At 43.6% G+C, this 20,065-nt stretch overlaps 1 protein-coding gene across 2 annotated transcripts in view; it reads left to right on the forward strand.

Annotated features, from left to right (window-relative positions):
* Window positions 1–18,337, forward strand: part of CHRDL1 (chordin like 1) — a 125,674-nt gene extending 107,337 nt beyond the window's left edge. For both annotated transcript variants that reach the window (XM_077773725.1, XM_077773734.1), the window contains exons 9-12: window positions 640–849; window positions 10,376–10,543; window positions 12,861–12,950; window positions 15,914–18,337. In XM_077773725.1, the coding sequence (XP_077629851.1) occupies window positions 640–849; window positions 10,376–10,543; window positions 12,861–12,950; window positions 15,914–16,044 (599 nt within the window). In that variant the 3' untranslated portion in view covers window positions 16,045–18,337. The remainder of the gene's footprint in view (window positions 1–639; window positions 850–10,375; window positions 10,544–12,860; window positions 12,951–15,913) is intronic.
* Window positions 18,338–20,065: the final 1,728 nt, after the last annotated feature.

Here is a 20,065-nt window from a genome sequence, read left to right on the forward strand (position 1 = left end):
TGAAAGGCTACCTTCCATGATCCTTTCCCTCTTGAATTCATTTTAGTGCCTTCCTTCCCATGCCAAAGAGCAGGCAGGCACCATTACCTCCACACCTGTCTGTGTTGGTGGATCAGACTCTGAATAGCATTTGATTTGCTTCAGGATCTGGAAGAAATTGACCCTTTGGGAAGAGTGGTAGTTTCTTCATCTAGCCTCCCTGGGCAGCCAAGCTCTCTGGAGAATTTTCATGCCAAGAAGCATATCCACTTGAGCCATGCACATCTTTATGAAACTTCAGGGATTAACACTACAATCACTTAGAGGTTTCTTATCCCAGAGATACCCAGGACAGTTGGAACCCTACTGTCATGCACTGGTACATTCTTCCATTTTAAGAAATATTTATCGACTGCTTACAAGGTACCAGGCACTTACAAGCATCCAGAAGACCCTGATCAGAGACCCTGAATGGTTGCTAACTGTATAATAGGAACCAAGTTTTTGTGGTTATAGAGACTGCCCTGTAAATGTAAGTCCACAGCCATGAAAAGGACGAAGGATGCTTGATGTCTGAAGAGGTTCAGAATTTGGGTTGTGAGCACAGGGGCCTGTTTCAGCGCCCTAGCCTTTAATTTCCAGCCCTGTGTTCTCTTCCAGTGTGTGTTTCCAATGGAAAGACCTATTCCCATGGCGAGTCCTGGCACCCCAATCTCCGGGCATTTGGCATTGTGGAGTGTGTGCTGTGCACTTGTAACGTCACCAAGCAAGAGTGTAAGAAAATCCACTGCCCCAACCGGTACCCCTGCAAGTATCCTCAAAAAATAGATGGAAAATGCTGCAAGGTGTGTCCAGGTAAAAAGGCAAAAGGTGCGTTGGTTGGAAGCCCAGCCTTTGGCTAACTGAGATCCCCACATAGTCCTTCTCAATGTTCTTTGAGCATCAGAAACCTCATCAGCCTTCCATATCCTTGTAATGATACTAGTTCTAACAATGAACTTCATTCTCTCCCCTCTTGAAGGGCTGATAAGATGGATTCTTGGAAGAAATTTACTACTCAGAAATAGACTGGGGTTTTTTTCCATATCTACTACACCTTTAGCCCCATGTAGCCCCAGGTGCCAGACTTAAGCCTGGCTTTTCTAAATTATAGAGAAATTGGAGTATGAGGATTATACAGAAGAACAGTAGCACCTTTCATTGATGTCACTATTTCACTCATCAAAGTACAATCACATCCACTACCCTTTTGAGACAGGATGGGAGACAGGTGAGGTAGAGAGGAAGGAAAGTGGGTTCTGGTCCTGAGCTAAGTTGCTATGTGACCTTGGAAAGGTGACAGATCTGTTCTGGCCTTCATAAGCCTCATCTGCACAAGGAAAAGTTTGGAAGAATTAATCTCCAAGCTACCATCCAACACTACAATTTAATAATGATATTATCATTGCTCTATTGAAGATAAGAAAACCAAAATGCATAGAGTGACGTGCTCTGAATCACACAAAGAGATAAATAAAACCAAGGTTTGGAATTCAGGCCACTCATAGCCCATTGTCTTTTCCAGGCCAGGAGATAGTATTAACTGATTTTTTAAAAAGCAAATTCATAGTGGTTCTAACACATATGAACTAGATTAAAATATAGTCCATACTGTTGGGATTGACAGCATAGGGGATTGGTGATCAAGCATTCTAATCCTGGCTCTTCAACTGGTTTTCTGTGTGACCTAGAAAAAGTCACTTCACCATTCTGAGCTTCAGTTTCCTTCTCTGCAAAAGGAGGGTTAGAGTAGAGGATTTCTTAGGGTCTTTCCCACTCCAACATTCTAGGAGTGAATGAATGAGTCATTTCCATGCACATGAATTCATCATTTCTTTTTTAAAACTTTTTTTCATGTTTATTAATTTTTTTAAATAGTTTATTGTCAAGTTGGTTTCCATATAACACCCAGTGCTTATCCCCACAAGTGGTCTCCTCAATGCCCATCACCCCACTTCCCATCCCCCCCCACCCCCATCAGTCCTCAGTTTGTTCTCGGCATTCAAGATCTTTGAAGGAGAGAGAGACAGAGCATGAGCAGGGAAGAGACAGAGAGAGAAGGAGACACAGAATCTGAAGCAGGCTCTAGGCTCAGCTGTCAGCACAGAGCCCGATGTGGGGCTTAAACCCACAAGCTGTGAGATCATGACCTGAGCCGAAGTTGGACGCTTAACGAACTGAGCCACCCAGACGCCCCAAATTCATCATTTCTTATGCCTACTTGCAGAGCATTTTTGTAAACACAGATGAAACCCCAAAAAACTTTAAAAGTAGGCAGAGAGCTCAATCATTTATTCCTTCAACTTACAGTTAGTTCCTCATGATTAGCAGGCAAACATGAACTTAGCCAGAGTATATTTTTTGAGCATCTTCATGTAGGTCAGTGGTTCCCAAACTTCTCTACACTTTGGGACTCCCCGGGAAAGCTTCTAAAATATCTGTGTCCCATCCCCAGAGATTAGGATTTAATTGATTTCAGGTGTTGCTTGGGCAACAGCATTTTTAAAAGATCCTCAGGTGATTTTAATGTGCAGACAAATTTGAGAAGCACTGCTGAAGGCCCAGGGTGGTTTATGGCTTTCCTACTCTAAGTGTGATTTGTGGACCAGAAGCACTTAGAAGCTAGTTAGAAGTGCAAACTCTCAGGTCCCACCCCAGACCTACTGCATTAGAATCTTCATTCTAACAAGACCCCCCAGTTGATCCCCATGCACGTTAAAGTATTAGAAGCATTTATTAATGGCACAAACAAAATCCATCTTGGTGTGATGACCCACATCTACCAGAGTAAACAGCAGGTAGGATTGGATAGGAAGGACAGGGCTTATCTGATATGGAGTAGAAAATAGGCATTAAAATTGATGAAACAAATTTCCATTGACTGATGAATGGATGAAGAAAACGTGGTATATACATACAATGGAATATTATTCCGTGATCAAGAAGAATGAAATCTTGCCATTTGCAGCAATGTGGGTGGAACGAGTATATCATACTAAGCGAAATATGTCAGAGAAAGAGGAGTATTATATGATTTCACTCGTGGAAATTAAGAAACAAAAGAGATGAATATAGGGGAAGGGAAGGAAAAATAAGGTGAAAACAGAGAGGGAGACAAACCATAAGAGACTCTTAAATACAGAGAACTAACAGGATTGCTGGAGAGGAGGTGGGGAGATGTGCTAAATAGGTGATGGGCATTATTAAGGAGGGCACTTTTTGGGATGAGTACAGGGTGTTATATGTAAATGATGAATCACTAAATTCTACTTCTGAAATCATTACTACACTATATAGGACTAACATAAAATTAAAATTTTAAAAAGTTTTTTAAATAGTTTGTCAAGTTGGTTTCCATATAGCACCCAGTGCTCATCCCCGCAAGTGCCCTCCTCCATGCCCATCTCCCCCCTTCCCCNAGATTCTTGGCTGTGTATTTTTTCTGTTCGTCACATTGAAGATCTCCGGCCATTTTTTTCTGGCCTTCCAAATTTCAGTACATAGGTCTGTCACCACTCTCATAGGTTTCCCTTTGTATGTTAGGGCCTTTTTCTCCCTAGCTGCTTTCAAAATTCTCTCTTTGTCCTTATATTTTGCCTTTTTCACTATGATATGCCGTGCAGAAGATCGATTCATATTACGTCTGAGGGGAGTTCTCTGTGCCTCTTGTATTTCAATGTTTACTTCCTTCCCCAGGTTGGGGATGTTCTCTGCTATAATTTATTCCAGGACTCCTTCAGCACCGTTGCCTCTCTCTTCCTCTTCTGGGATTCCTATGGTACGAATATTGTTGTGTTTGACCATATCGCTGACCTCTCGAACTCTTCTTTCGTGTTCCTGGATCAGTTTGTCTCTTTTTTTCTCGGTTTCCTCTTTTTCTATAATGGTATCTTCTAAGTCACTTATTCTCCTATCTGCCTCTTCAATCCATGCATTGGATGCCTCCATTTTGTTATGTATCTCATTTATCGCATTTTTTAATTTATCATAACTATTTTTAAGCTCCATAGTGTTTGTAGCCATAGTTTCTCTGATGTCCTCCATGCTTTTTCAAGCCCAGCAATTAATTTTATGATTATTGGTCTGAATTCTTGTTCAGTTACTTTGCTTATGTCTGTTTTGAGCAGTTCTTTAGCTGTCCATTTTTCCTGGAATTTCTTTGGAGGAGAGCTCGTTCGTTTCATCATTTTGGTTAGCTTTCTATCTCTTGTTAGTTTTAAAAGCTTATTATGCACTCTGCACCTGTGAGTGCTGCCGTACCAAAGAAGGCTCTTTGACTGTCCAGGGCCTGTCCATTCAGAAAGTGTTCTTTGAATGGTATCTCTTGGTCTCTCTTGTTGAGACCTTGGTTATTTTATTTTCCTACTCGTAGTGGTATTTGGGACTCTCCACCATGTGTACTTTGGCTTGTTTCTTGAGGTAGCCCTGGAGAAGAAAACAGACAGACAAACACACAGGGAACAAAGGCACACAAACGCACAGACAAATCCAACAAACATACAAACCAAAAGAGAAAACGAAAAAGAAAAGAGAAAAGAGGAAGGAGGGAAGGCGAATAATAAGAAATAAAAATACATAAAAAAGAAAAAAAGAAGAAAAGAAAAGGAAAAAAAGAAGAAACCCAATAGACAAAAACAGTCTAAAGCATGTAACCAGATTTCCCAGCTACAAATAAATAGCCGGGTGTATGCAGTGCTGGTTGAAAAGCATAGAGAAAGAGAGAAATGACAGGGCGGGGATGAGGCGAAATTGGAAATGAAATGAGCAGGCAGAAGGAATAAGAGGCTTTTTTTCAAAGAATGAAAGAGTGGAATATGGTTGAAGAAGAGGCGAAAGAAATGACGCTGGTGTTATCCAGAGAAACTATATAGTCTAATTACTCCAGAGAGAAAGAGATGAAAAGGTAGGTAGGTGTAGAATTTACATCTAGAGAATGGATTAAATGTGAGTGTTTAAGCAAGCCAGTGACCAGAATTAATCAGGGCAGTGCATCNTTACAACTCACGTTTTTGGGTGTGTAAACTCCCTGTGCGGGGTACATAGCCAAGGTGGGCCGTACTCGATATCCCAGGCCAGGCCTTGTTTCCAGATACCAGTCCACGCGCCCCGCTGAAATTGCCAGAAGTATAAAACAGCAGGCAAGCCCCTCAGGGCAGTCTCAAGCCTCTCGCCTTCCCCCTGGGGATGGAGCCAGAAGCCGCTGCTCCGTCTCCTCCAGGTCAGGTTGGTGAGCGAGGAGCAGTTTCATCTGGGGGTCGCCTGGCACGAGTGCATCCCACCTAGGGTCAGGCTAGGTTTTCTCAGCGGACTCTGTCTCCTTTTCCTCCCAAACTCCTGGATTTTGTAAGGGTTCCTATGGCTTCAGGCCTTCTCCGTGTGAGAGATGCAGGCAAGTGAAATGTACGAAGTTCCCTTCTTCTCCGTATGTTGCCCCAAAAATTTAAAAAAGTTTTAAGAATAGTAAAATAAACAAAATAAAATAAAATCTTAAAAAAATAATAAAATTGATGAGAAAATGCACTTATTAAGGATAGGCAGAAGAGCACATTCTGAGGATGATCCAAACAGGACGACCACCCAAGTCACAATAATCTATTGTGACTTCTGAATCTGTGATCTCACTGGATCCTCAAACCTTTTAGTGTCACTTTGAAATAATTCTACCAACATTATTTTATTTTATTTATTTTTTGGTCAAGGGTAGAACACCTACAGTCATAATAGTAATATAACAGGATGATTTACGACAAAACTAATCATGATCTAAACTACCCCAGGAAAGATAAATCCTCCCCACTCTATAATATTCCTAATTCAATCTCAGATCTCCAGACCAAATCTCATTTCATTGTAATGCTTAGGACTTTAGTGATACAGATGATTCAAATAAGAAGTGAATGCAGAACAGGCATTGGCTTTTAATTAATAATTGGCTTTTCTGGTTGGCAATGTTTATTAAAACCTTTACATTCATACTCTTTGGCTAAGTAATTCCACTCTAGGAATCCTAAGAAAGTAATAAGAGAGATATACAGATATACAAATAAGGATTTTTTTCTGCAATGTTGTTTACAGTAGTAAAAAATCAGAAACAGGGGCACCTGGGTGGCTCAGTCAGTTAAGCATCTCACTTCAGTTCAGGCCATGATCTCATGGTTCATGAGTCTGAGTCCCGCATCAGGCTCTGCGTTGATCGTTCAGAGCCTGGAGCCTGCTTCAGACTCTATGTCTCCCTTTTTCTCTGCCCCTCCTCTGCTTATGCTCTGTGTCTCTCGAAGATAAATAAACATTAAAAAAATTTTTTTAATCAGAAACAATCTGAAAGTCTACCAGTATGGGAATGGTTAAATAAATTATGGAATAGCTGTACCATGGCTTATTAGATGTCCATTGAAAATTATTATAGACTGAGGCACCTGGTGGCTCAATTGGTTGAGCATCTGACTTTTAATTTTCTTAATGTTTATTTTTGAGAGAATGAGAGAGAGAGCACAAGCAAACATGGGGGAGAGGTAGAGACAGAAGTGGGGAGAGAGGATCCGAAGCGGGCTCTGCACTGACAACAGAGAGCCCGATATGGGGCTTGAACCCACGAACTGTGAGATCATGACCTGAGCCGAATTCAGAGGTTTAACCAATTGAGCCACCCAGGTGCCTGAGCATCTGATTTTGACATCGGCTCAGGTCATGATCCATGATCCATGATGGGACTGAGCCCCAAATTGGGCTCCATGCTAAGTGTGGAGCATGCTTAAGATTCTCTCTCTTTCCCTCTATCTCCCCACTCTCACATTCTCTCTCTCTCTCTCAAAAAATAATTTAAAAAACATCGTAGACCAAGACTTAATGGCATGGAAAGATGTTTGTGACATATTTGATAAAGTACAAAGATTTGGTACAAAATATTTATATTATGGCCCCACTTATGTTTAAAAAAGAAAGCATTTGTAATATGCCTTGATGAAGAAAAAGCCTGAAAGGGCATACAGCAGACTATTAACAGTGGCTATCTTTGGGTGATCGAACTATAGGTAGTTCTCATTTCCTTTTTGTTTCTCTGTATTTTTCAAATTTTCAGTAATGTGTATTACTTTTGTAATTAGAATAACAAGTTATTACTTAAAGAACTGCCATCTAGAATCCCAACTAGCAATATGTCAAGCCTGATCGACAAAACCTGTTTCTCTAAAAGAGCTGCTTTCCCACTCTGCTCAGGAGTGTGGAGATAGATACAGGACTTAGGGAGAAACATGGAAGGAGAGAGCCTCTGCCCCATTCTGTGCGCCTGCTTCTCAGTGAGACAGACGTGGTTGTCTGCAAACTGAGTGACACCTGATAGTCACATTGCCCAAGGAGAGTCACTATCCACAGAGGCCAGAGCACCTGCTCCAGCTACTCAGAAACTTCACAGCATCAGGGAACATGCATTCATTCACACATTCAATATGGAAATACGCAGTATGTGCCTACTGTCTGCAAGACACTATTACAGGCACTGAGACAGAGATGAACAAGCCAGGCAAAGGCTCCTTGCCAGCATGGCCCTACATTGTAGCAGGAGAAGAAAGACAATGAACACAAACAGGAAGGTGTTTTTAGGTTGTGATGGGTACTATGAAGAAAAACCAAGCAGGATCAGGTGATTGTGAATGGCGAGGGGATGGGAAAGGACACTTTCAAAAGAGTGGCCAGGGAACGCTTCTCTGAAGAAGTGATATTTGAGTCGAGTCCTGAATGATGTGAAGAAGCAAGAAAGGGGAGGACTATGATATCACCAGCCTCGTAGAAGATAACACGTGACAGGGGCGCCTGGGTGGCTCAGTCAGTTAAGCACCTGACTCTTGGTTTTGGCTCAGGTCATGATCTCACAGTTTGTGAGTTCGAGCCCTGCATCAGGCTCTTCACTGACCGTACAGAGCCTGCTTGGGATTCTCTCTCTCTCTCTCTCTCTCTCTCCCTCTTTCTCTGCCCTTCCTTCACTCATGATTTCTCTCTGTCTCTTAAAATAAACTAATTAATTTTTTTAAAAAAGATGACACATGATAGAAAAGGGGACAAAGAGTGAAGAGGGAAGAAGATCGATGGAGAAAAGAACAGTAAATTTAGTTACTTGTGTTGAGAAGGGAGAAGAGATCAGTCAAATTCACTGATGATCTAGCCTAAAGTTTCCTTATAACATATGATTACAGTCTCCTCCAGTCAAAAACTAGGGCCAAAATGAAGATGTGAGTTTCACTTCCCTGTCTTACCTTTGCTTTGTCTGCCAAGGCCTGGCCTTGCACATCAGTGGCTACCTATAAGGTTGTGTAGGACTTTCGCTTCCTGAAGGTTCCCCAACTCTCCTCCCATCCCCACCACACCACCCTGGTATCTGGAATTCCCATAATTATGCAGTCCTTTTGGCATATGGCATAAAACACCTCTGTTAAGACTTAAAAGTTATCTGGGCTAATACATCCTTATCAGCCATTACCACCTCCATAAGGAAATGCTTTCTCAATTTCTTAGTTCTAGAGAGCTCAGGATACAAGCATTCTCAAGGGAGGTGGGTATGGCCAGAAATGACTGTGAGCATAGCAGGCTTCCTTGGAAGGCAATGCAACGAGGTGAGCATGGAGTGATAAGAAAGCATCCTGATGTGGAGGGTGTGGAATGAGGAGGTTGTTGCCCACTGGGTAGCTTGAAAGATACACTTTGTTTACTCTTAATATTTTCAAGTGCCAGCCAGGGTTGAGTCACTGATGGGGTTTGTTGTTGGTAGAGCCCTTCTGCTGAGTCAGTTAAGCTCTCATTGGGGGGTGGTGGGGAGGTGCAAAAGGACTCTTCAGGACACCAGGAGAACTTTTAGCACATGACAGGTATTTACAGAGCCATCATGGATTTCACATGGCAGTTATAGCTGTAGCCAGTATTAAGCTGGTGGGGGAAAAAAAAGTTAACTCAGCTGTCATTCTCAAGGTGATAAATACATAGAGGTCCCTGCAACCTCAGACACCCACTTCTCTGACTTGGAAAGTGCTGGAACACATCCCTTAATTACCTAACATATCACCAAAAACGACTGGCCCAGCAAGCAATTAAATAACTAAAAAGGGCAAAAAGAGAAAGGAAGCTTGATCCTAGGATAATCTACAAATTGAGTACTCCCACCTGGAATCATTGAGAGACAACTTTGGTTTTGTCCTTACACTGCTGAGATGGTGGTGGAGGGTAGGAAAGCTAATCAGGTCAGCAAAAGATGGGCAATAGCAATTTGATTACAACTTGCGGTCCAAATGCATCCAATTGCTAACAATGAGTCTCCCCAGTTATAGTCACAGATCCAAAGCACCCAGCACCCAGTGGTTTCATCAGATAGTCTTATAGATGACTTCTGCACACGTTTACACTTGATCTTAGCCAAAAGGCTAAGAAGCGATTTGCACATATGTAAAGTTTTCAGAGTGTCCATGGCTTCTCTTTGTTGTTCCTGATGAGAGTGTACACTTTAAAGCCACAGCTGAAGAGGGTGCTGATCACAAAGCCAGCAGAGAAACTTAACTCACAGATCACCAACTTGGAGAAACTTTTTTTTTTTTTTTTTTTGGTAGGGGTCCAAGGAAAGAGGAGAGTGGAGTGGAATGGGAAGTTTGAAGGGACTGGTATCTTTATGCCTGGAAGCTGAAATCCAACAGTTTAGTTTATACTTTAAATGATCCATAGTTGAGGGATTTGACCAATTTTTTGTGTCTTCCAACCGTTCATTTGACATAGCATGCATATGACTAATCTGACATCTAGGTTTTGGCATGGATACTGATCCGGTATTATCGTTCCCCTTACAAACAAATCAAAGAGCATTCAGAAATGTCAAGCCAATTTGGATAGATCCTTTGGGCAAGTATATACACATAAATGAGGGTCATGAAATGTTCTCTAAGTATACCAAAGTGATTTCAGGGAAGTTAAGCAAGACCCTCTGTCAGCCCATTCCCTGGGTCTCTGTTGGTAACACTGAGCTAAACAGACCATGATCTGGACCCAGCATGGAAAATCCTATGTACCCTGAAGTGCCTAAGAGATTTGTACCTGACCACATTCTTCCTCCCCATGAAGGTCCACTTCTCATGTTGTGGTGGGTAGATCCAGTTTGGTTTGTGGGCCAGTGGTCTGCAGGACTATGGATTCTGTCGTCATGTTGACTTAAATCAAAGGTCATGTGGTCCTTTGTGATTTGGTGGCTGTTACAAGGCAGCTTAAACTGAGCCTAAAAAATATGGGTGGAATTTCTAGCTCTGTAAGAATGTTCTCATTGATTGTCCACTTTTGATGAGTGCGAGGCGCTATGAACAATGAGATACCTGTTTCCTAATTCCAGAAGAACTTCCGGGCCAAAGCTTTGACAGCAAGGGCTACTTTTGTGGAGAAGAAACCATGCCCGTGTATGAGTCTGTGTTCATGGAGGATGGGGAGACCACCAGAAAAATTGCCCTGGAGACAGAGAGACCACCTCAGGTGGAGGTGCACGTTTGGACCATTCGAAAGGGTGAGCAAGACAATATTAATTCCTTGTTATTTTTTTTTGTAAGGGGTGGGGAAACAGGGAAGGAGGGAAAGACTTGCCTTAATTTTACTTCGACTGATTCCTCCATTTGGGTCAGCTTTCCTGATTGCTCAGCAACTACCACATGACTAACACGGTGGTGATTATGACCTTTTACATTTAACCATGACCTGGTCCAAAAAGTAAGTGTTGGCCCTTGGGGTTTGTTGTTTTTCTTATACCAACAAAGGCTGGAGGAGTGCTTTTCAACCCTGGCTGCACATCAGAATCACCTGGGAGAGGTTTTTGTAAGTACCAAATGCCTGGGCCTCCCTCCAGAGATGCTGATTGATCGGCCAAGGATGGGACTTCGGCATAAGTGTTTGTTTTTAAGGCTCCAGGGTGATTCTAATGCATAGCTCAGATTGCAATCTACCAAACTGTAGCCTACCATTCTTTTCCAATATGAACCTCAACAAACAGGAAAATCCATCCATTCAGTGTGAGGCTACGTCTCTCAAATCATGCTTTATTCTCTGGAGAGACACACACTGAAAACCTCATCCCTGCCCTCAAGAAGAGTCTCACCTGGAAGAACAATCCCTGTTATTCTGTCCATCCAATTCCTTTTCTTTAAAAAAAATTAACGTTTTATTTATTTTTGAGAGACAGAGTATGAGTGGGAGAGGGGCAAAGAGAGAGAGAGAGAGACACAGAATCTGAAGCAGGCTCCAGGCTCTCAGCTGTCAGCACAGAGCCCAACGCAGGGCTGGAACTCACAAACAGTGAGATCATGACCTGAGGTGAAGTTGGATGCTTAAACAACTGAGCCACCCAGGTGCCCCATTCAGTTCCTTTTCTGATCACTCACCCCGGTTGTCATAGCCAGCTGTACCGTTGTGATCCTACAGCCCTTCAGACCATCCCACAGAAAACAAGGCTAGTGTTGATCCAGTCTGGCCACATTTTCTAGGAATCCAAATGAACAGGTGAGATTTCAGTTGGGAAATAAAGCACATCCTTTTTCTCCTGGCTCCGGTGTAAGTAAGGCTCAAGAGTGCTCAAAGTTAACTATGCATCAGCATCATACAAGGAGCCAGTTTCCAACACAGCTCCCTGGCCCTGTCCAAAAGACGTGAATTTAGTAGGCCTTAGATAGCACCTCAACACATAACAAACGGCCAGGTGATTCTAATTCAGGCAGCATTTGGGCCGTACTTTGAGAAACAATGGCTTGAATATTTGTAGGGCTTCTTCCTCTCCCTTTTCACAACTTCTCTTGCCTGAAAGAATGAGTTCCTCCCCACCCCTTAAAAAATATGCTAGAACACACATATCTTGTCCCTGTTTATTTTTGCTCTATACATAGGAATGTCAATGTTCCGTCTCTAACTCCATAGCTCCTCTGTAATTGGTCACCTAGGACTAAGCCCTGTCCTGTTGGCTTCTCTAACAGTGGGTCCAATTTTGGTTGCCCCATATCTGTCACCCCCTAAAGGCACGTGGATATTTTCCCACACTTGCTACGGTAGCTAGCATCTGAAGAACCTCTTGTTCAGGGGTGGGCAGCCATGGTCTGTGCTTGGTGAGCAGAGGAAAACCCAGGCTTGAATTATGTTGCTTCCTCTAGACCTCTTGAGGATTAAGTAGGCTGGTAACATGTTGCTCCTTAACTGCAAGGCTGTTTTCAGTTTATGTGTTATTCTGATTAAAGCTATTCAAGCAAAGTTGAGACTGTGGGCCCCCCCAACACACACACCCTTTATTTTAACTTTCCCCATTTTCTGTAAGGAAAAGTTAAAGGAGCTGTGAAGATTTCCCAAAGGAAAAAATGCTTTTCAGTGAGTTCAAGAACAGGGATGGCTTCTCCATTTACACAAACAACCTGTCTTCAATCCCACTCCTGGCTCTCACTGCTTGGCCAGAAGGGCGGCCCAGTGGTTTGGCAAGGACATAATCTACCTGGACGTGGGGCAAGGGCAGAATTTATAATACTGCCTTTGGCTATAGAAGCTCCCACTAGCACCCACGTCTGATTCCATGTGGCTTTCCCTAGGAGAGGGTCCCATGGTCAGCAACACTATCTTCCATATCTCTATCCTCTGGAGAACCAAGGGGAGGACAGTGAGCCAAAGAAACAGATGGAATAAATTATAACCCTTGAGCCATCCAAGTTCCTGGTTAAGCACATTACACAGCCCAGCTCGATACTCCTAAGCCCCTGTAATGAGATGATATGCTCAGCCCAAGCAGAAAAAGGGGATGGTGGTTCCAGATAGAGAGGGCCTGATCACCTGCCCCACTTTTTACTTGGCCCCAGGCATCCTCCAGCACTTCCATATTGAGAAGATCTCCAAGAGGATGTTTGAGGAACTCCATCACTTCAAACTGGTAACCAGGACAACGCTGAGTAAGTGGTACCTGTCTTTCTATGCTCCTCCCTGGAAAACGCCTCCAGTCTTCAACGTAGCATAGCCCCAAACAAGGTCCCCTTGTGTTCTCAGTGAACATTGCAATGCTCGATGTCAACCTTAGAGGGTGTTCTGTCTCTTCTCTGGGTGACTCAGCAGCCGAGGAGGGGTGGGGGGTTTGAATACAAACTGAAAAACTTGGGCCAGGCGAATACAAATTCAGATGTAGTCTGAGCATCAGCTACCATGAGTCAAGGTTTCCTGAACATCTTTAATGAAAACTGCTAACCCCAGCGTGTCAAGAAGGTCAGAGAAAGCTCACAGGATTCCAGGGCTGGTACACTTGTGGAGACTTGACGTCTGGAAGGATATGTCCCGCAGCAGTGAGGATGAGAGATGGAAGATGAAAGCGTCTCAATTCCCGTGTCCTACCACAGGTCTGTTTAACTCTTTGGAAGTGTCATGCTTCCGAAAGGTCATGTTTCTTTAAAAGCACGCAGGGACTCAAGCATACCTGCAGCTCTCCCTCTTTCTAATGCAGGCACTAGGAAGTGGCAAGCACTTCTGACAGAATAAAAGGCCCAGAATTTCTATCCACAGGATATTTTAATGGGCAAGACAGAACCTGAAAATGCCTTCACTGGGAATCAGTCTAGTTCTGAAGAGTTAAATACTTGAGTACTCAGGGGAATCTGCAAGACACAATGAGATGAGAGCCAGGTGGGCTTCAGGGAGGAGGTATATTTTGAAAGAGAAGGGTGTGACTATGCAACAGATCAGGAAATCAGTTCAGGGAGAGGGTGCCACCTAAGAGGAGACTCAGCCAGGAACAAACAAGAAAGGTGGGGGTGGGCAGCCCTCAAAGAAGCCACTGAATTTACATGGAAGGCCAATCGCATTGGTAGTTGCTGCACATTTACAAATGGCCTAGTGATAACAAAAATGGTGCTCTGCAAAGATGTTTCTTGGCTAGCAGATGGATTTATTATGTACCTACTTTGATGAGGTCATATTCCAAAGAGGCCATTATGCCATGCTGAGAAGTTAGACTTGATTTCCAGGCCAGAGCACCCCAGGGGAAGATTTTAAGCAAGTGCATGGTGCATGCAGATCTGTTTTTTTAGAAAGAGATGCCTGCAGTGTGGAGCGGAAAGTGGACTCTCAGCGGTAAGTAGCTGATGGCAGTCTGAATTAAAATACTGTATTAAGTCAGTTGGACAAGGGAGGAGAGGTCACTGTGAGGGAAACCTCTGAGGTTAAATCATCAAGAGGGCTACAAAGGGAGAAATGAGTTTGGAATGACTCCAGGAGTAACAATTTTACAGACCGGGTGAATAGTGATAATTTGCCAAAAGGAAGTTCTGGAGAACAGGCAGGTATTGGTGGGGAAAAAATATGTTTCATTTGGAACATGTTTAGATTCAGAGACATAAAGGCCATTTGAGCAGAATTCCATGGTGGACAGCTGGAAATATGGTTGATGAGGTTCCTTGTGTATTCTGTGGGAGACTGATAGACCATAAACTTGAACAGTAGGAGAATTCAAATGGAGGGGTTGGGAATGAAGGGGGCAGAGTCTAGGATCTGGTACAAATGATGTGATTTTTAAAATTACCAATGAATTTCAAGGAACATGTTTTTGTTTGTATTGTGAGAAAGGCACTATGCTACGCTTAACAGGATTGGGGGTGTATAACGGAAGTAGATGGTGTGTGCCCCCAACTGTGTGCAGCTGATGGAAGTGGGTAATGAGGTGATCCTGCAGGGTTGCCTGAGGACAAAGAAGAACAAGCCTGACCCTTTCTGTCATGTGACTCTCAGATCCTGGCACACAACAGGGCTTCGGTACAAGGTGGTTCCTTGCCCAACCCTTCTCCCATCTCCCACTGAGTTGAAGAGAACCTTCAAGAGAAAAGGAGAAAAGTGAAGAACCTAAGAGACAAAGGAGCAGAGAAATGGAGTCCATAATGAAGAGGGTCATGTTTACCTGTGGCTAGGGAAAGAAAAGAGGTTCAAAAATTGGTTCTGGATTAAGAGGAGCTCGCTGACCTTGGACTAGGAATCCCTAGGCTGTGACACCATGAGAGCAGGAAGAAAAAGACCGAAGAGGATATCGATGGTGGGAAGTTTGTCATGAAGATTCTTTACCATGGCAAGATGACACTGAAGAGAAGGAAGATCTTGCCACTGAAAGACCGGGACAGCCAGAAAAGGGAGGGTTGAAAAAAGAGATGATCTAGAGTGGTTTCCAGTGCTCAGCATGGGGAGTGCACTCAAAAATGTTTGTTGAATTAGCATGACAGAATGGAGAAGAGACAAGCTGGTAAGGACATGCTGGAAGTGTGGACAGGTCCATGGAGGGAGAGGAGAAAACAGAGAATGGGAGGGATAGCCACAGCAAGGGATTGAGGGATCCTAAGAGGGGGCTGTAAAGATAGCATGCAAGCACAGGAGGAAACCGAGGTGGGCAGTTTTAACAAGGGGCAGGAATAGAAAAAAAAGAGCAGTAAATGATCAAGTCACCTATATGAGTATCTTGCCCCCCGAAAAGTAAGCAGGACCTTAGGAATGCACAGGTACTGTTTTCCAAAGTGCCTTATTTGACCCGATGCCAACGGAGCCACCTAAAGAGCTAACAGCCCAATAGTGGAGCATTTTGCAAATGCTAAATATACTGTAAATGTTCCAAAAATAATAATACTTAGGTTTGACTCTGGAGGCAATTACATATTATTTTTGGGATTCTTACAAATGCTGTGTGTTGAAATGAACACTCTGTGGCCAACTTTCCATATCTGTCCCCACAAAAGTGTTTTGGGTCCTGTTTTGCTGAAACCACCTGACATTTGGCTTCTGGCTCCCCTGGCGAGTGAGTGGGTAAGGACCAGGTTGGGTTGGTCACACTTCTAATTGGCTCTGCTCTCCTCTTACCTCTCTGGGCCCCTTTGTGTTTGCTTTCTAGGCCAGTGGAAGATCTTCACTGAAGGAGAAGCTCAGATCAGCCAGATGTGTTCAAGTCGTGTGTGCAGAACAGAGCTTGAAGATTTAGTCAAGGTTTTGTACCTGGAAAGGTCTGAAAAGGGCCACTGTTAGATGAGACAGGCGATATTGGAAAGGATAGAGCAAGAAAAATCAAGCTGCAGCTGGACTGCAGGCTTATTTTGCTTAAGTCAACAGTGCCCTAAAACCCCAAACTCAAATGCAGTTCATTATTCACGCCATGCACAGCATAACTTGCTCCTTTATGTGTAGTGGTGTGTCAGTCCTTAAACATCTCCTCCAAAGAGACTGGGAGAGTCTTGAATTATTTGTGGAGTAAAGAGGGATAGAACACCACTGTCCTGCTCTAAGTTTCTGGGAGAATCACATTTCTTTACAGGTTAAAGAGTAAACAAAACCCTAGAGTTTCTATCTAGAAAGTTATTCCAGTGAAAGAAAGAGGAGAGAAATGCTTAGTGGGAGTTCTGTAGTACAGAGAAAATATTTGTATGAAATCATACTCTTTGAATTTTAGAACGTCTTGTGTTTTTAAGAAAAAAATTAACTCCCCATCCTCACACACACACACACAGATACACATGCACACGCACACACAGACACACAGACATAGACACAAACACTAAACTGCAGTCTTCATTCTGAGGCACAGCCAGCATAGACTCCCCCCTCCTTTCCGTTGCCTGGCTCCCAGGTAGCTTTGAAGTTGTGGGTACCCAAGAAGATAAAGAAGGAATTGTGAGCAGAAGGCTCTGCCCTTTGGTCAGTGGTGTGGTTGCTAAAGTCACCAACTCTGGTGGAAGGGTGAAGAATAAAAACACTATTTCATGGTCGCATTCCCTTTGAAGAAGTAATTAACGTTTCCCTAATGAGACTGCTTCTCTTTTCTCCCATGGGGACCCCCGTAAAAAAGTTAGAACTGGGTAAAATCTTCAGAAACTTAATCCATGCAAAACAAAATAATTGTTGAAGAAACTGGTTGGTCAAAGGTAACAAGGCAACCTTATGTGTTTTCGAGTCAGTAGAAGTTACGAATAGCTCGACACTTGCTAATTTCCTTGATGTTGTAGTTCAATAGTCTAAAAATTTAAGTTAAGTGATGAAATTCTAGAAGCTCCTTAAGAGGGCAGTTTTCCTTCTCCAGTTACAGGAGCTGATTTTGACTTTGCAGAGGGGTTCAGTCCTGCCACATCTTCTGAATGTTGCCTCTTCAGTTAGGAGAAGTACTTCTCCATTGGGGGAAATAGAAATTCTGAAAAGGATCTTTGTTCTAAACCTTGCTACCACTCTTCTGTCATCCACCAAACTTGGATCTGAATCGTGAATCCTAACCAAGGCTGCTCTGAAAAATGTATATTTGCAGCTCAATCCCAGAAGTAGAAGTTCTCCGTTCTGAGGTCTGGCTTTAGAAATCATCTTTGTGACAAAACTCTCAATTCTCCACAAGGATCTCAAGCCTGCCTCCTAGATTTATCCCTTCTGAGAGGCATGAATGAACTCTGATGAGTAGTCAGAAATATTAGGGGCCCAGAAATCCTGTATTTCCCACCTCATGACCATGGCGGAGATGAACACTAGTTTCCTTACAACATTTGACACCAATAAGGAAAAATGTAAAAGGTCTTGTCTTTATGGCAACCTGGTGTAAAGGAGTCTGTTCTCCTAAAAGAGACACAGGGGCACCTCATGGCCAGGCCTTCATGGTGGATAAGCCTCTTACCAAACCTTCCTTCATATTCTCCAAGGGAGAGGGAGGTAGGACATCCAGGGCTGAAAGGCCACAGAGCATTATTGCGGAGGAAGGGGACAAGGGTGTTCAGCAACTGCTGCCTCCCTCCCAGAGGTGGCAGTATTTCCATAGTGTGGAAACAAGTAACTGGATCCTAAGCAAAGTGGTGATTTCCCCTTCTGGATGACTCATCCCAAAGCCTTCCCACCCAGGTGTTCTCTGAAAGCTCAACCGAGAGGGAACACCCAGAGAGCTTCCCTAGATAGACTTCTGCCCCTGGGTGCTGGGACACACCTTTACAAAGTGCCATGTGAAGCACGAGCTGGGGAGCTGTGCTGGGCCAATGTGGAAATCCAGCATTCAGTGTTGTGTAGGCAATGGGACGTGGGGAGTAGAGGCTGAGACACCTGTAGTTAGAGGAATGGATGTGGTTCTTGTATATTTATTTGTATCATAAACACTTGGAACAACAAAGACCATAAACACCACTTAGCAGTTGTAGGCATTTCATAGTTAACTCGTGTACACAAGTAAGAATAATGTAACAGTATTAGCCCTTTACTCTTCTCATGGGACATGTACCTAAATAGGGTACTTATTTATGTAGTCACTGTATTTCTGGATTTTTAAATTAATAAAAAGGTAAATTTTCAAACATCATCTGCAGGAATGCTGTGTGAGTGATTGCCTTTCTAGGTGATGCTGACCTTGGACTGCATAGAAGGTGATGGGTGGGCCCGGCCATCTCCCACTTGGCTGGACACCCCCTCTCACGCTGTAATACCATTGTTAAGAGTGGGGACTTTGCGATCGGACTGCCCGTGTTTTTGATCCCAGCTATGTGGTTAACACCTGTGCCAGTCTCCCTATCTAAAAAAATTGGGATAATGGGGCACCTGGGTGGCTCAGTTGGTTAAGCCTGCAACTTCAGCTCAGGTTATGATCTCATGGTTTGCGAGTTCAAGCTCTGCATCGGGCTCTGTGCTGACAGCTCGGAGCCTGGAGCCTGCTTTGGGTTCTGTGTCTCCCTCTCTCTATGCCCTTCCTCTGCTCACCCTTGCTCTCTCCCTCTCAAAAATAAACATTTAAAAATATGATTAAAATGAGGATATTCATGATACTATTGCCTTTTGCCTGCAGTCGTGCCATGAGGCTTAATTTAGCCAGCACATATCAAATGATTTGCAAACGTTCATTTATGACCATGGATATTCAAGAAGAGCATGACACCAAAAATGGCCATTGATTTCTGGCTTTCACTTTAGGCCAGCACACTTAAGAGATTGGGGGAAAGAAGGCCCTTGACTTAGGTTTCAGGAGGGCCTCAATTTCGGTGTGCTGCTCTGTGGCAGATTTTTATAGGAAGCAGGGTAAGAGTTTCATCATATACGTTGATCCAAACTAAGTTCCCTCAGACCCCTAATACCAGTTAGATTTGTGCCATCACAGAGGCCAAGAGGCGTGAAATGTCAGATAATATAAGGACAGGAAAGTGTGCGCTGGTATTAGCATCACATAAGTCATTGTTGGTGAGCTGTTGGAGAATGGGTAAGAGCAGGGGCCAGCAGTGAGAGTGGGGATGAGGAACTGGAGACCAAAGTTAGAGCCACCCTTTGGAGAAGCTTCATTACAGAGAGTGCAGAGCTAAGGTGAAGGAAGTAGCAGGAGAAGGATATGGGGTCAAAGGAAAGTTTTTGTTTTAAATAAAACAAAATAAAACATGGGCCATGTCTAGGAGATCAAGTGGCTAGAATTCAGTGAAATTTGGACGTGGGTGCTCAGGGAAAGGGAAGAGTGCCAGAGGGAGCCAGAGTATTGGGTTTGAATTCTATGTGGTTCAAACTATGTCTGAGTACTAAAGGGAGAGATCCTATAGAAAGGAAAAGATTGAAGGTTATGGGGAAAGAGTGTTATCCTGTGTGTGAAGTGCATGAGAAGTCATTTCCTCATGCTGAGTCCTCGAAACCCACAATTCTTGACCTACAACCCGGACTGAATTTTGGCCTCTGGTTGCCAACCGCTTACTGTGCATTAGCGGTACCTAGTTCCCCTCATCTCTGTTAGCTTGCCCCTACCCTTACGCCTCAGCATCTCCTGGAATGGTGGGCTCGAAATCCCATTAGTCCACCTCCAGTGGGGGAACCACATAGAATTCAAACCCGATACTCTGGCTCCCTCTGGCACTCTTCCCTTTCCCTGATCACCCATGTCCAAATTTCACTGAGTTCTAGCCACTTGATCTCCTAGACATGGCCCATGTTTATTGGTTTTTTGCACATCTCCCCTCTTGCAGGATCTTTTCCCCTCTGTAGTCTCCACCTCCCAGTGATTCCCAGGAAGTCCCAAAGATCTCATCTGGGCTCAAGGACATGTCTTGCCTGCTACCAC

The sequence above is a fragment of the Crocuta crocuta genome, unplaced genomic scaffold, assembly GCF_008692635.1.
Source record: "Crocuta crocuta isolate KB4526 unplaced genomic scaffold, BGI_CrCroc_1.0 scaffold737, whole genome shotgun sequence".
NCBI lineage: Eukaryota > Metazoa > Chordata > Mammalia > Carnivora > Hyaenidae > Crocuta > Crocuta crocuta.